Source organism: Eucalyptus grandis, chromosome 3 (genome assembly GCF_016545825.1).
Source record: "Eucalyptus grandis isolate ANBG69807.140 chromosome 3, ASM1654582v1, whole genome shotgun sequence".
In the NCBI taxonomy this organism is placed as follows: Eukaryota; Viridiplantae; Streptophyta; class Magnoliopsida; order Myrtales; family Myrtaceae; genus Eucalyptus; species Eucalyptus grandis.
In genome coordinates, this window is record NC_052614.1 from 65,956,054 (window position 1) to 65,971,980 (window position 15,927).

Here is a 15,927-nt window from a genome sequence, read left to right on the forward strand (position 1 = left end):
AGTATCATCCAAACGTGAAAAGCATCACAAAACAAACAAAATATAAAACAGTAAGACCTCACCCAATATTGAATCCACCGTGCCATTTAATAAAAATGGCATTAAGTAAATAGTCATTGCTATGCCTAAAAACCCAACACTATTTTCAAATTAAAATTTCCCAAAATAAACGAAAATTAAGTCAAACAACATTCATTATCCACAAACGAAAACGAAAATAAAAGTAACCCAAACGGTCACTAAGGCCCCGTTTGGTTGTATTCTTTTTTTTTTGTTTTTAAACAATTTTTCTGTTTTTGTTTTAACAAAAAAAAAAGAAACGCGTTTGGACGCATTTGCATTTTTTTTTTGTTCTTTTATTCCAGAACAAAAAAAAAGCAACGAGAAACACAAATTTTGTGTTTTTCGTTAAATGAAACACAAATCGAAACACTTTTTTTTCTTTTTTTCTCTTATTTTTTGTTCTTCTTTCTTTTGGCCGGTTCCGGCCTCGCCATGGCGGCGGCCGCCGACGAGGGCGGCCTCGCCCGGCCACGGCGAGGCTCGAGCCCCCGGCGCAGGCCGGCGCTCGCCGATCCCCGGCGAGGCCGACGCTCGCCGTAGCCGGGCGAGGTCGGCCTCGCGCCGGGCGGGCGAGCTCGATCTCGCCCAGATCCGGCGAGGCCGAGCTCGCCCGGCGGCCGGCGAGCCTCGGCCTCGCGGGCGGTGGCCGGCGAGGCCGCGCCGCCGCCCTGGCCCAGGCGAGCTCGGCCTCGCCGGATCAAGGCGAGGCCGACCTCGCGCCGGCACTCAGGGGCGAGCTCGATCTCGCCCCAGATCCGCCTCGAGCTCGCCCGGGCGGCGAGGCCGAGCTCGCCCGGTGGCGGCGAGCCTCGGCCTCGCACTGGCGGTGGCCGGCGAGGCCGCGCCTGCCCGCCCGCTTGGCGAGCTCGGCCCTCGCCGTGGTCGCCGGCCAAGGCCTTGGCCCGCGGCGACCGGCCAAAAGAAAAAAAAAAAAAAAAAAAAAAAAGGAAAAATAAGAAAAAAATAGAAAAAATAAAAGAAATAAAAAAATTATCCAAATTTACTAAACATGTTTACGTTTTATTTTTTATTAGAACAAGTTTACCAAACGCGTATTTTTCAAAAATTGTTCTAAGAAATCTTTTTTATTTTGTTCCCTAACAATTTTTACAAACACAAACCAAACGCGCCCTAAGTTAATTATAATAGAGGCAAAACCCAATACAGGAAGAAGAGAGAGAGAGAGTTTTTCTTGGGGAAAACTTGGGGAGATGGAGAGCGGAGATGGCGCCACGTGGCCCCTCGGCCATTATAAAAATATTAGGGGTCGCTGGACGCCAGGTACCTGCCGCCCACTTCTCCGCTGGCCCTAAAACTCTCTCCCTCCCTCTCTCTTTCTCTCTCCTCAAATTTTCTCTCTCTTCAAATTTTCCCAGGAAAAGCAGGAAGGAAAAGAGAAAAGGAAAAAAAAACTCCCATTTCCGGCAAGCTTCACGACGCGTTCCTCTCTCTCTATCGTCCTGGTTTTCGCCTGCTCGAAAAAGTCCACTCTGCCCGGTGGGAAAAAACCAAGTCTTTTGGTCTTTTCTCCCCCTCTCCTCGCATTAGCTCACCTGTGACGTTTTCCTATCTCTCGAAGGTACGGGGAATGCCTGCATTTTCTCTCTCCAAGTTTCCATTTTTTTTCCGTTGTTCTGTCCGCTGGCCGAGGTGGGAGAAACCCATTTGAGCTGAAGGTGGGAGGAGGACGTTCTTGGCGTCATCATCTGTTCTGGGTTCGGGTTTTTGGCCCTTGTCTAGCTTTCTTGATTGTTGGGTATCGTTTAGAATGCGGCATTTCGATGGATTGAGATGATTTTCACTTGATCTGTTCTCTCTTTCTGTCTCTTTCTTTTTCCTTCCCTTCGTTTGGAGGTTAGATCTGCTGAGTTTTTTGGGTTTTGTCCCGCGTTGGTGTTGTGAATCATTTCCGCAATTTCCGGCGTCCGGTTGATTGGTCATCTTCTATGTACCGTGTCGTTGGTAGATTTGCGCCTTTTTTGTGGACACTGATCTCTGTGAGTTCTTATGATAGGGAGAGAAATGGGATAACAGAGGGAATATGTTCCATGTGGTCGAATTTAAATTTGAAAGCAAAACTAAAAACGATAATAGAAAATTTGAGAGGGAGCCGAAGCCAAAGGTCGTGTGGATCTCAAAAGGTCCGTTCTCGGTGGGTGCTTGAGTTTTTTTTCGGTGATGGTGTTTATGAAATTTTGAAATTTGGTTTACTAGTTTGAGAGTTTTTCCTACAATTGTTTTGTTTTGAGTTATATTTATTCACGAGATGCTTTGATTGGATTAGCAGCATAATTATTGGTATCTTGTTCTAGAAGAAGTTGGCATCTTGATATATGTTCTCCCACTGATTATTTTGAAAAAATTCGAGTTGGAATATCTAACGTATTCTTGTTCCAATTGTTGATTGTTGACTTTCTTGCAGAGGGATTGTGCCGATATATACTTAGTCTGCTGAGGCCTGCACTTGTTGTGCCGGGTGTGTGAGTTTTAGTCGATTATTTAGCTCGAGCAGGGCTCTCTGATTGGTGGACCTGCTTGTTTTAAAAGTCAAAGGTCATGGTTGCCACCACTGCTGCTTCTGCTTTTTTTCCAGTTCCTTCACCTGACTCAGTTGCGAAACCAACCAAGTCCGGAAATGGACCTACCAATTTGGGAATGTTGAAGTCCAAATCTAGTTCTGGGGCCTTGCAAGGGAAGGCAAATGCGCAGGCCCCTCGGAAAATAAATGGTACTTCTGTGGGTTTGGCCACACTTCCTGTGGTTGTCAAGGATGAGGGGAGTAGACCATCCACTGCACCTAGGACTTTCATCAACACACTGCCTGATTGGAGTATGCTACTTGCTGCCATTACTACGGTATTCTTGGCAGCGGAAAAGCAGTGGATGATGCTTGACTGGAAACCGAAGAGGCCAGATGTGCTTGTTGACCCATTTGGTCTAGGGAGAATTGTCCAGGATGGCCTTGTCTACACACAGAATTTTTCTATTCGGTCATATGAAATAGGGGCTGATCGTACAGCGTCCATAGACACGTTAATGAATCATTTGCAGGTAGACTTTCCAGCATAGTAATATGGTTCAACTTCTTTTTCCCTAAGAATGTATTTATCTTCACATCACACTTTTAGTTGCTTGCACATTCTTTTCACTAGCATGTATTTTTTTTTTTTTTTACACGTGTCAGCTTTGTTAGCTTTCTTTGTTATAATAAGCTTTTTTTAATTGAATTTCAGGAAACGGCTCTCAATCATGTTAAGTCTGCTGGGCTTCTTGATGATGGCTTTGGTTCAACCCCTGAGATGTACAAAAAGAATCTAATATGGGTTGTCACCAAAATGGAGGTTTTGGTAAATCGCTACCCTGCCTGGTAAGCAGCCACTGTATTTGATTAATTGGGCTGTTGGACTCTCACTGCATTTGTGGCTTTCGATTTCTTGGAACAGCCTTCCCTATCAATCTGGTTTTGTTGTTTGAGGTTCTAGTGGGTTGTTTCTAGTTTGTATCTTCTTGTTGTGGAGTGCGCTATGTCCTTATTGTGGAGGGCAATGGTGCTAGCACTGAGATGCTGCTGCATTTACACTGAACCGGTTGCCTTGATGCTATTTAATGCTTTAACCATACCAGTAGGATACAACGCTTTAGAATGAAGTGGGATTCTAATGCACATGTTGAAAGTTTAACACTGACCATTTTAGCACCAAGAAGACTTTAGAACAAAGTGAGGCTCTAATGCACATGTTGGAAGGTTAACGCTGACCATTTTAGCACCCATAGGTGGCAGTGTCCTGATAGAGTTAAAATTTATTTGAAATGTGGAATTAAATTTTGAAAATTACGCAACCCATATTTTGCTGTTCTTGTGGTTTTTCACATTTTAATTCCTAAAGAAAGAAAAATGAAAGAGACGAGTCTTCAACCTCTCATGACAACTTTATTTTAGATTTAGCAGCAATGATATTCTGCAGTGAAGTATGTCAAATTAAGTTAGCTTATTGATGTTTTTATTTTGTCATTTCATGCTGATGCTTGCTCGAGGAAGTTATGAAGTTGCTGGCCAATTCTCAATATTTACTTGTTGACCTTTAATAGTGCAACAAGATCATGTAATAGTATTGAAACCAGTGGTAGCTTTATACTATTTTAGCAGTTTATGCTCTTATATTAGCAAGTTTCCGGCCAATTCTCAAGATTTACTTGTTGACCTTTAAAAGTGCGACAAGATCATATAATAGTATTGAAACCAGTGGTAGCTTTATACTATTTTAGGAGTTTATGCTCTTATATTAGCAACTGATGGGGCTATGTGCATCTCAATTGCAGGGGGGATGTGGTTCAAGTAGATACCTGGGTCTGTGGGTCGGGGAAGAATGGTATGCGGCGAGATTGGCTTGTACGTGACTGCAAAACTGGAGAAACTTTAACAAGAGCCTCCAGGTGGGGTTTTGGTTTAAATTTAGTTCTCATGTTTTGGATTTGATTTCAGTATAAGTCCTTATGTTCTGTTTTTATGACTTGCAGTATGTGGGTGATGATGAATAAAAATACCAGAAAATTGTCCAAAATGCCGGAAGAAGTTCGAGAAGAAATAGAGCCTTATTTTCTGAATTCTGCCCCAGTTGTGGAGGAGGATAATCGGAGATTACCAAAATTAAATGATGACACAGCAGACTTTATACGTTCTGGTTTAACGGTATGTCAATGGCTTATGAAGTTATTGCGTCGATAAACTTTTGACTCCTTATAAACAATTTTATCTGCTCTTTCTTCAGCCTCGGTGGAGTGATTTAGATGTCAACCAGCATGTTAACAATGTGAAGTACATCGGCTGGATACTCGAGGTAAAGTTACTTGGCTAATTAATTACTTAGACCACCAACCTTTTGTTATTCGTCTCCTTTTGGTTATTCATCTGTAGCTTTTCCTGGTTGAATTGGCCAATTGTAGTAGCATTTGACGGACTGGCTGTTTCATGCTGATACACTATAGTTAACTCTAACTATAGTTACCAAAACTTTATTTTTAAGTCCAGTGGTGATTTTATTGGACGGGGAATTATGCATGTACCCTGTGAAGTTTGCTGGGTTACTTTGGTATTTTAAGATTATTATTTCATCAGGAGAAAGCTAGGTCTAGTTTTATATTTGAATTAGACATCATTTTGGATCAGATTGAAATATCCTTCGGCATCAGGAATAAGGACTGTTAATCGTATGAACTCACCCATGATCTGAGTCACCATAAAACGGCATTGCTGCGTTCCCTTTTTTTTTTCTTTTTTTGTCTTTTGTCAATCTTAATTATTTTTTTGCAATGCTTAATCGGTGCTTTGCTTTTGTCTTGAGCTGTTGTACCACCAGGAAAGTGTCGATTGATCATAGAGGAAAAAAAATTCTCTGTCCATCTATCATTTAGGACCACGTTTTAAATTAGATATTGAGATTCCAAGTTCCAACGAATGCCTTGGCTTGGCAACTCATTTTGTTAGTTTCGCCCTCAGTCAGTCGAACTCTTATGGGAATTGCTATGAGTAGTTACATTTTTGTCTTTCAATTGGTGTGGTAGGGAGTTGGCTGGTTAACTTAAAACGACATGTCTGACCAAAAAAAAGAAAACTTTACATCGATGTCTGGTTTCTGCAGAGTGCTCCACCAGAAATCCTGGAGAGCCATGAGATCTCAGCCCTGACATTGGAGTACAGGAGGGAATGTAGTAAGGACAGCGTGCTTCAGTCGCTGACTGCAATCCCTGGCAATCAGGACAGCGACCTCAAAAGTTGCGGTGAAGTCGAGTGCCAGCATCTGCTTCGACTTGAAAATGGTGCTGAAATTGTGAGGGGAAGGACCGAGTGGAGGCCCAAATACTCGAGCAACTGTGGAGTAGCCGGCGAGGTGCCGGCAGAAAGTGCTTAATATTCGAGTTTATTCGTAGAGGGGTGGAATTAGCAGTATTTATTCATTGCTTGTGTAAAGTTCTGTGCTACTTGTCAGATTTCACTGGTTTCTTATCACGCTATACATCTAATTTGATGCCTGAAATCCAAGGCCTCTGTAAATTGTATGTTCTACTCTCCGTTTTGAGCTTTAGCTGTAAGTCTTAGTATCGATGTTTGGCAACCTGATATGTATCTATTCTCATCGTTTTGCTTTAGTATTCTGAAGAGTCGTGAGCTTCATCATCTTTACAAAACTAGGAATCTCTCTCTCTCTCTCTCTCTCTCTTCATCTCTTCACCCCCCCCAACCTTCCACTATTTCCCAGAGCTACCACAAGATGAATCATGTCTCTCTCCCTACCACAAGATGAATCTCTCTCTCTAAACACAATGAGGACTACAGTGGCCTGAGGTTTGAAGTCTATGGGATTGGCTTCATCTTTGTGGCTTGTGAGATTTCGAGGAGTTGCAGATGAATTTCTTAAAAAGCTTGTGTGAACTGTATATTCATTTAGAGGACTGTAACCAGGAAATCATCGAGGGATCATGCTGTGTTTCTTCATTCTGTACATCTAATCCTTATTTCTTCGCTATTCACTTTGTGTAAGTCGTTTCGAGAAACTCTTTCACGCATTCCTTTTCTCAGAGGTATTAGTTTCATTTTGCAACTCATTGCACGTCTCTTCATTTGCAAAATGGCAACCAAACAAAAGCAAGGGAATCCCACTTTTAAGGAATTTGATGGCTTAGAATGAGATTCCATTTCTTACTTTCATGAACCATACATGACCTAAATGTTCTATAAATCTTTCTATTTATATTAATATGTTTCCATCAAATCTCACTTTTGGCAAAATCCAAATTTTTATTTTTGGGTCAAAATCCAAATTGGATATTCAAAATCTTTACTTGTTGGTCTCATCAACTTAAAATCTTTGCAGAAAAAGCAGACAAGTTTTTGAAGGAAATACTTGCTGTTGGATTTATAGTAGTCTTTCAACTTGATAAACTTGAGTACATTTTTGCTCTTAAATTGAAGGGATCTATCCCACTCTAAGGAATTTGATGGCTTAGAATAGGATTCCATTTCCTACTTCCATGAACCATACACAACCTAAATGTTCTGTAAATCTTTCTTTTTATATTAATTTGTTCCATCAAATCTCACTTTTGGCCAAACCCTTTTTTTTTTGGTTAATTAGCAAAACCCAAATTGGTTATGTAAAATCTTTGGTTGTTTGTCTCATCAACTTAAAATCTTTGTAGAAAAAGCAGACAAGTTGTTTAGGGAAATACTTGCTGTTGGAGGTATAATAGTCTTTCAACTTGATAAATTGAGTACATTTTTGCTCTTAAATTGAAAGGGTCGATCCCACTTTAAGGAATTTGATGGCTTAGAATGAGATTCCATTTACTATTTCCATGAACCATACACGGCCTAAATGTTATGTAAATCTTTCTGTTTATATTAATATGTTTCCATCAAATCTCACTCTTGGCAAAACCCAAATTCTTTTTTTTTGGGTCAGTTGGCAAAACCCAAATTGGTTATTCAAAATCTTTGCAAAAAATGCAGACAAGTTGTTTAGGGAAATACTTGCTCATAGTCTCTCGACTTGAAAAATTGAGTACATTTTTGCTCTTGAATTGAAAGGATCTATTCCACTTTAAGGAATTTGATGGCTTAGAATGGGATTCCATTTCCTACTTCTATGAACCATACACGGTCTAAATGTTCTGTAAATCTTTCTATTTATATTAATATGTTTCCATCAAATCTCACTTTTGGCAAAACCCAATTTTTTTTTTTTTGTCAGTTAGCAAAACCCAGATTGGTTATATAAAATCTTTGCTTGTTTGTCTCATCAATTTAAAATCTTTGCAGAAAAAGCCAACAAGTTGTTTAGGGAAATACTTTGGATGTGTCACAGTCTTTTAACTTGATATATTGAGTACAGTTTTGCTCTTAAATTGAAAGGGTCTATCCCACTTTAAGAAATTTGATGGCTTGGAATGGGATTCCATTTCCTACTTCCATGAACCATACACCACCTAAATGTTCTATATGTTTCCCTCAAAAACCCAAATTGTTTATCCAAAATCTTTGCTTGTCTATCTCATCAACTTAAAATCTTTGGAGAAAAAGCAGACAAGTTGTTTAGGGAAATACTTATCATAGTCTGTTCAAAAAAAAAAAATCATAGTCTTTCAACTTAATAATTGAGTACTTTTTTGCTCTTAAATTGGAAGAGTCTATCCCTATGTAGGCAAAGGTACTTCTGACTCCTACAACAGTAGTTAAAACCTAGCTTCAGACAACTACCTACTTGCAGCTTGCAAGAAATGACTCCAACCCACCTGCTGCATGCGAGATGAGCCGCATGTCCAGCTCCGGTACATTTAACCTTTCCATACGAGGCAGACATCTTTCAAAGGTTTCATAATCATCTTGTCTGTCTTGGACTCTTGTGCCACCGCTTTTTTGCCTCCCCTCTGCAAACCCTAATTATTTCCTGCCTTTACTCGGCCAAAAATCCAAAAGCTAAAGGAAAACCCACGGCAATAATGCTTCTTGTCTTCTTCCTGCAGGGTGTAGAAGTACTGTTGAGCTTTGACAGTTCATATCAAAAAGTTTAAAGAGCTATATAGAAGCTAAGCACTTTCCTAGCTACTCGTATTTGAAGCTATCATTTATAATTCATGGCACAATTGATTCTTATGAAAGAGTGCTCTACTTAATAAGGAGACATTTTTTTTAATGACCGAGGGGCCGCCGGAGATTACCCTTTGGAGATCACATACTCAGTAGCACCAATGGGGTCTCACCGCAAGCTGCTATTTAGACGTAAATCCTAGGGCTTTGGCACCACCGACCGAGGTGGCGTGGATGGTAGGGCTTTGGACCTCCCCGGTGGAGGCCTTGGTTCGAATCCCCTGCGAAGTAGGGAGGCAGTCTTAGCTACATGGTGACTTAAGCGTGACACCGGGGTGGTGGTTTCCCGCTAGCGTCGTAGGGGGATTTATGGCGCAAGACTGTCGGTGCGCTTGGTTCCTCTCCTCCGTCCCAAAAAAAAAAAAAAAAATATATATATATATATCCTGGGGCTTTGGTTCAATAAACCATCCCTGAAACCCCACTTAAGTCGCGAGCATCCGGAGATTTGAATTTGTTCCATCTACAATGGGGTAGTAAAATCCAACTATCACGGCTACCTACGAGTGAGTAATAAGAAGACATTTTGTGATCTCCAACGCATTGATTACATGTAAACGAGAGAAATATTGCATTGAAAATAACAAATTTTCCTTGATTGGATGCTTGATGACCAAATCAAAATACCGGACACATTGTGCTACTCACTTTAAGTTATACGGAATTTACGCTATGCCTAACTAATAATCTTTTGTCAATACAAGAACATATTAGTTCTCACTCAATTACCGAATTCATCAAATTCCCTTATCCGAACCTTAATTTTTGCAATATCGACTTGATAATTTAAAGGTCATTGTGGTCCCTTACCTTAAGAATGCTTATCTTTGGGTAATTTTACTTCGACCAGTTTCTTCTTTACCATCCCTCCCTCCCTCCTTCTACATAAATAAAGCAGCTTGGATACAATGTCTAGTCAACACATGATAAAGTTTAAGGCTTCCTTGTGGCAGTACAACTAAATATTCTAAAAAATTTATCATATCTTTTGGTGCTTGGCATGCTATGGAAAAGCTTGTAGAGAGAGATTGTTTTCCAAATCGGTGAAAAATCTATTTTCAAAAAGTTTTAAGCCATCTTGTCAACAACACGTAAACTTGTGATTTGTGATTCCACCACTGATAGGGTGTAATCTAGTCAGATTATTGCTTGAGTGACTCAATTCGACTTGGTAACTTAAGGATCAAAAGTTGACTTAAGCTCCACTTTTTAAGCTTACATTGTGCTTATTAAGCTCAATCTAATGTGCCCCAAGACTTGATTATGACAAAAAAAAATGTTTCAAACCTAATTTGAGTATGATATACAATAATTTACTAGAGTTCATTACAAAATCATTAAGTTTAGCCTATCTCGTGTAAAACAGGGACTTATTTATTGGTGGCATAATAAAATATGGAAGATAGTTACTTTACGCATGTTTTGTGCATTTGACTATACTTATGGCCACAGATATAAAAGCTTCATCTGCTTGATTCGATCTGCAAACTATTACAATTATTTTTTTCAAGATTGAGATAAAGAATCAATTCATTTTTGAACGGCGCGAGTTTAACCTTGAGTAAAAAAAATTGAGATGAAGAATCAATCCCTTTTGAACAGCGCGAGTTTAACCTGGAGTCAAAAAGATTGAGCTGAACTTTTTGACTTTTGAGAAATGGGGTGTTGAGCCAAACTTTAGCCAGCTGATGTAGCTTTGGCTTCTTTACGGTCTTAATCAAATGGCAAGGCGACAATAGCCCCATTATCTGTGATAGGAATCGCCTCGCACGACTGCCTTTTCACTACCAAAGTAATCACCGTGATCACCACCACCATCGCCGGCAACCCCACCTCCACCATGATCGCCGCCGGTCGCTAGCATCGCCACCATCAAATGACCGCCACCCCTTCCTCCGACAGCACGCCACCGCCATCAGCTGCTCCATTGCCTCCGTGGCCGATGTGTCCTAACACGCATCAGGTACCAAAAAATGGGAACCTGAGTGGACGGTTTTCCTATGGAGAGATCCTGTGATGCTCATGCTAACACCTTCCAAGAACAAAAGAAAAAGACTATTTAACTGCTTAAACTGCTCTAGAACCAGGCCCTACATTGCAACTGTAACTGCAGCCGCAAATGTCAAGATTGCCCTTTACTCATGACTATAGGCTGGCTTTGGATTCTTCAAAGAAATATAATAAGTGAAATGCACTCTGTCACAGATTAAGCGTACAGAAAAATGTTTATTTTAATCTGCCACGGTGGTACCTGACCCCAGTCTTTATCATTATGCAATTCTTTAATTCCAGAAACTAAAACCCTCTCTCTCTCTCTCTCTCTCTCTATCCCCTTCCTTACTTGGATTTGTTTCTTGTTTACTTCAACTAGTTTGGTGCTGCGGGGCGACTGTTGAGTGTTAACAGAGCACCTGCAGCCCCCCTGTGGAGAAAATATATAAATAATGACATGGCCCTCTCATTTGTTTCGCCTGAATCGAGGAACCTTAATTGATGTTTCATCATTATCGTTCATGGAGATCCAAGACATAAAGATCATCAGACCATAAAAGAAAAAAGAAAAGGAAAAGGAAAAGGAAAGAAACGAAAAATTCAAGAAAGCACCTAAAAGAAATTCAAGATCACATGGAAACAACAACACCACCACACCCCCTCCTCTCCTCTCTTCGCAAGCCTCAAGAATCGCCCTCCACTCCATGTGGGGACAAACAACCACCACTCCCATGATGATATAAAGTAGAAATGCTTTGTCTCGCCCCTTCCTCTCTCTCTATTCCCCTTTTACCAAAAAAATCTGATGAAGAATTGAATCCCGTTTGTATTTCTCTCTTGTCCCCATGATCTGGGCGGTCTCCTTCGTTTCCAAGTAGCTTCATGGTATAAGCAGGTATTTTCCTTTGCACCTATGTTTCTCTCTATCTTGCTGAAAGTTCAATGCTTTTTCTTTGCCACTGTTGCTTCAGCCGATTCTTGATGTGGGTTTCGGTCAATTTAGTGTCTTGAGCAACATACTGGGTAGATCTAGTTGTGTTCTGCTGTCTAAATATCATGTTACGTCAGATCTGAGGTTCAACTCAAGGAAACTTGCTGAAACGATCGATTTTTAGAGTGAAATTCGCCTTTTTGGGATGTCATTTCCATCTTTTGAGCTTGCTGAGCTTCACTGAAGTCTTGATCTGCAAATTCTTGTGGACGGAAATTTGGGGAAAAATTTCGTCAATGTGAGTGTGATTTTGTTCAACTATGTTATAGAGTAAATGAATCCCTTCTCGACATGTTCACCTACACGGGCTTGGCTTCTGTTTTTTGTACCATAATTGCCACCTTGATGAACTTAAACATTGATCCTGAAAAGATACATTCAAGAGATACATATCATGACAGAACATCTCTCCCTCCTCTCCTCTCTCTCTCTCTCTCTCTCTCTCTCTCTCTCTCTCTATGCAACTGTGAGAAGGATCTCAAATATAGAGCTCTGATTTAGTATTTGATGTTGTGCGATAGAGTTAGCGGATCCATATGTCCTATTCCTCTTGGTGAGAAATGGTATGTCTATTAGGTCCTGCTGATTGTCTTATTTCCGTAGTATTTCTTGCTTTGAACTGGCTAATCGACCCTATGACCCTATTCCAGGCGCCAAAAGCATTTTCAGCTGCCACAATGCTGAAGCAAATTCTGAACAAAATACCACGGAAATCACCAAAAGGTGATTCCCAGGATACTGCTGGGAATGACCCAGGTGACAATTCCAATGGTTTTCAATGTATGATTGGAGGGGGTACTTTCTCAAGCCGATTTAATGTTGTCAAGAGGGTGTCATCTGCAGTTTTCCCTGCTAGCATGATGACAGGACTGGATGCTGTTGAACCATTTATGTCATTCAAAGATGTATCAAATTCCCAGAAGCAGAACCTCTTCGTCAGTAAGTTGAACTTCTGCTGCAAGGTTTATGATTTCAATGACCCTGATAAGAACTGCACAGAAATAAATTCTAAGCATGAAATTTTGGTCGAGCTTGTTGAGTTTGTTTCTAGTGGATCAGCTAAGTTCAATGAAATGGCAATAGCTGCCATGTGTAAGATGTGTGCAATCAACTTGTTTAGGGTCTTCCCTCCAAAGTACCGGTCAAATGGCTCTGGAGGTGAAACTGAGGATGACGAACCAATGTTTGATCCTGCATGGTCACATCTACAAATTGTATATGACTTGCTACTCCGTTTTGTCAGTTACAATTCTCTTGATGCAAAGGTCGCAAAGAAATATGTTGATCATTCTTTTATATCGAGGATGCTTGACCTCTTTGATTCTGAGGATCCGAGAGAAAGAGACTGCTTGAAAACAATCCTGCACAGAATTTATGGGAAGTTCATGGTACACAGACCCTTTATCAGGAAGGCTGTCAGTAATATCGTATACCGTTTTGTTTTCGAAACGGAACGGCACAATGGAATTGCTGAGTTGTTAGAGATCTTTGGAAGTGTAATCAGTGGGTTTGCATTGCCATTGAAGGAGGAACATAAGATATTCTTATTGAGGGCTCTAATCCCTCTGCATAAACCAAAGTCAGTGGGCGTGTATCATCAACAGCTAACATACTGTGTTATTCAGTTTATAGAAAAAGATCAGAAATTGGCCAGTGAAGTGATCAAGGGCCTATTGAAATATTGGCCCCTGACGAACAGCCAGAAGGAGTTGATGTTCTTGAGTGAGCTGGAAGAGGTTTTAGAGATGACTAGTTTGGTTGATTTCCAAAAGATTATGGTCCCACTCTTTAGGCGCATTGGATGCTGTCTCAATAGTTCACATTACCAGGTGAAGTTTTATCAACTTGCTTATATATAGCGATTGATGTATTGCCGTGTACTGTGCTTAATTAATCTTTACTTATTTGCTGAACGTTAGAAAGAAGAGCATTCTGACTTATGTTTAAAGTCACTGAATTTTGGACCTAATGGTAGAACCTCATTAATTTCTCAATTACTGCAGGTAGCAGAACGTGCCCATTTGCTATGGAACAATGAGCACGTCCTTCATCTGGTCACTCAAAACAGGCAGGTGATTCTGCCCCTTGTCTTCTCATCTCTCGAGCAGAACATACAGAGCCATTGGAACCAAGCTGTGCTCAACCTCACCAGAAATCTAAAAAAGATTTTAACAGAAATGGATGAAGAACTCATGTCCGCCTGCCAGTGCAAGCTGGAAGAAGACAACTTACTGTCGAATGTTGTGGCTGAGAAGCGAAGAGCGACGTGGGAACGCTTGGAAAACGCCTCCGCCGTCCAACCTGTATGCAATAATATCTTACTGTCGAATGTTTCGGTCGAACCCGCCACATGCTCCGTCAGCTGCTGAGAGTATACTCAGTAAGGAAATCTAATAACGGCAATCTGACCCGATCAAGTCATGTCTGTACATTTGTTAGGCCAAGTTTAATATTTTTAGTGGAGTTTGATCTCTGAGATGCATGTAGACCTAAAAAAGCGAGCAGTTTTTACTTCCGCATGGGGGTTTTTGTGTGCGGGATTGGTGGGAATGGGAAGTACTTTCCCTTGAAATCATCCATAGCCATGGTTCCTCTTGTATCGGCATCTTAGGCTCGGGATGTTTGCTTTTATTCTTTGGAAGTTGTATCCGATGTGCCTGCCAAGAACATTGACATCACACCATCTTCTTTTCCGGCCATTTGGCAGGCACACTTTCGCTGTTTGACATGGGAATTCGATGATGTATAGTAGAGCTTGTCTTGTCTGGCTACATTTCCCATTGTTGTGTTCTTCGGAAGCTGCACATTCACTCTTGCAAAGGAATGTTCTCCCCTCTTTGCCTTTTGGAATTTAAGTAAGCGTTAGCAAACTTGTAGTGATTCCGCAGGTTGCACAATTGCGAAGAGGCTTGTGTTGCCCATCTCATCGAATGGTTTGGTTAACAGATATGGGCAAAAGAGTTTTGCTTTGCCTCTCTTCAGGCTCAGGAACCACTGTTTTATTTTTGGGAGTTCTGTTAGATATGCAAGGCTTCTCAAGTTTTGAAACTGTGTCAACTTGTTGAGTTTGTGACCTTATGCTTCAATGTTTTCCTTTCTTCAGTTGCCCTGTCCATTCTGGGTTGGTTGTGATGCTAGAATTCTTGGTCTGGTCTGGCGTAAAAAAAGAGATTGAGATTCTTCTACCTAATCAATGCATGACCTTTGATGACAGGCGGCTAGTGCTTTTTTTGTCCATGTGTAGATGCATCAAGAAATTCTTATGGTTGCTGGTGGCATAACCCATCAAGCTGGTAAGGCTGCGCATTGGTAACATTTCTTGGCCGAGGAACAATTTCTTTTCAGAAATAGTTCTTTTCATTTCTATTCGGAGAACAATTTCATGTAAAAAAACCCGTTTGGTAACTATACAAAATTTTACTCTAAAAAAAAAAAAAAAATAGAAATGTGTTTGGTAAAAAACAGTTTCTTATATATATATATTATTTTTTTTTTTTTTTTTTTTTTTTTGCCGGTAGACCGCCGCCACCGCGGATGCCAACGCCGCCCCGCACATCGTCCCGCCGCCGCCGACTACTGCCGCCGATCGTCGCCGCACGGCCATCGGCCGCCACCTCCCGCGGCCGATGGGCGTGGCGGCGCGCGATCGGCGGCGGTAGTCGGCGGGCGGCGGTCGGACCGGCGGCGATGTGTGGCGGCGGCGGCGTCCGCGGCAAGAAGCGGCGACGATCGGCGGTGGTCGGTCGGCCTCCGGCGACGGCGGTAGCAACGGTCGGCGGCGGCGGTCGGTCGGCCTCCGGCGATCGGCGGCGGCGACGGTCAATCGGTCGGCCGGCGGCGCGGATCGGTCGGCCTCCGGTCGGCGGCGGCAGTCGGTCGGCCTCCGTCGGCCGGCCGTTGGCGGCGGCAGCGGCGGTCGGTCGGCGGCGGCGGCGGCGGACGACGGTCAACGCCCGATCAATGGCGGTTAGCAAGAGAAGAATAAAAGAAAAAAAATTCACTTATTTCTTAAACTTGTTCCCGAGAATAAGAAGCAACTTTTTTTTACTTCTCATTTTATTCCAAAACCATTCTAGGGCTAACTTTTTGTTTAGGGAACAAAAAACTAAGTTGCCGTTATCAAACAGGTTTTATTCTTTTTTTGTTCAGGGGAAGAGAAGAATAGAAATTCTTGGGCTGGGGAAGGTTACCATGCGCACCTTTAAGTGTCAAAGCTTCCTTCTGAGGTAGTTGAGCA

At 41.6% G+C, this 15,927-nt stretch overlaps 2 protein-coding genes across 3 annotated transcripts; both read left to right on the plus strand.

The window, feature by feature from the left end:
- Positions 1-1,333: 1,333 nt before the first annotated feature.
- On the plus strand, positions 1,334-6,242 carry LOC104438474 (palmitoyl-acyl carrier protein thioesterase, chloroplastic). 2 transcript variants are annotated; one of them, XM_010051632.2, is made up of 7 exons: positions 1,334-1,642; positions 2,486-3,114; positions 3,297-3,430; positions 4,384-4,497; positions 4,582-4,753; positions 4,833-4,901; positions 5,703-6,242. In XM_010051632.2, the coding sequence occupies exons 2-7, from the start codon at positions 2,620-2,622 to the stop codon at positions 5,970-5,972; spliced, it is 1,254 nt and encodes a 417-aa protein (XP_010049934.1). In that variant the 5' UTR covers positions 1,334-1,642; positions 2,486-2,619; the 3' UTR covers positions 5,973-6,242. The 2 variants fall into 2 exon arrangements, with proteins under 2 accessions (XP_010049934.1, XP_010049935.1); XM_010051633.3 differs by lacking the exon at positions 1,334-1,642 and adding an exon at positions 1,662-1,778.
- A 4,936-nt stretch (positions 6,243-11,178) lies between these two features.
- LOC104438475 (serine/threonine protein phosphatase 2A 57 kDa regulatory subunit B' kappa isoform) lies at positions 11,179-14,510 on the plus strand. The gene is made up of 3 exons (XM_010051634.3): positions 11,179-11,594; positions 12,341-13,519; positions 13,694-14,510. The coding sequence occupies exons 2-3, from the start codon at positions 12,368-12,370 to the stop codon at positions 14,057-14,059; spliced, it is 1,518 nt and encodes a 505-aa protein (XP_010049936.2). The 5' UTR covers positions 11,179-11,594; positions 12,341-12,367; the 3' UTR covers positions 14,060-14,510.
- The last annotated feature ends 1,417 nt before the right edge of the window (positions 14,511-15,927 follow it).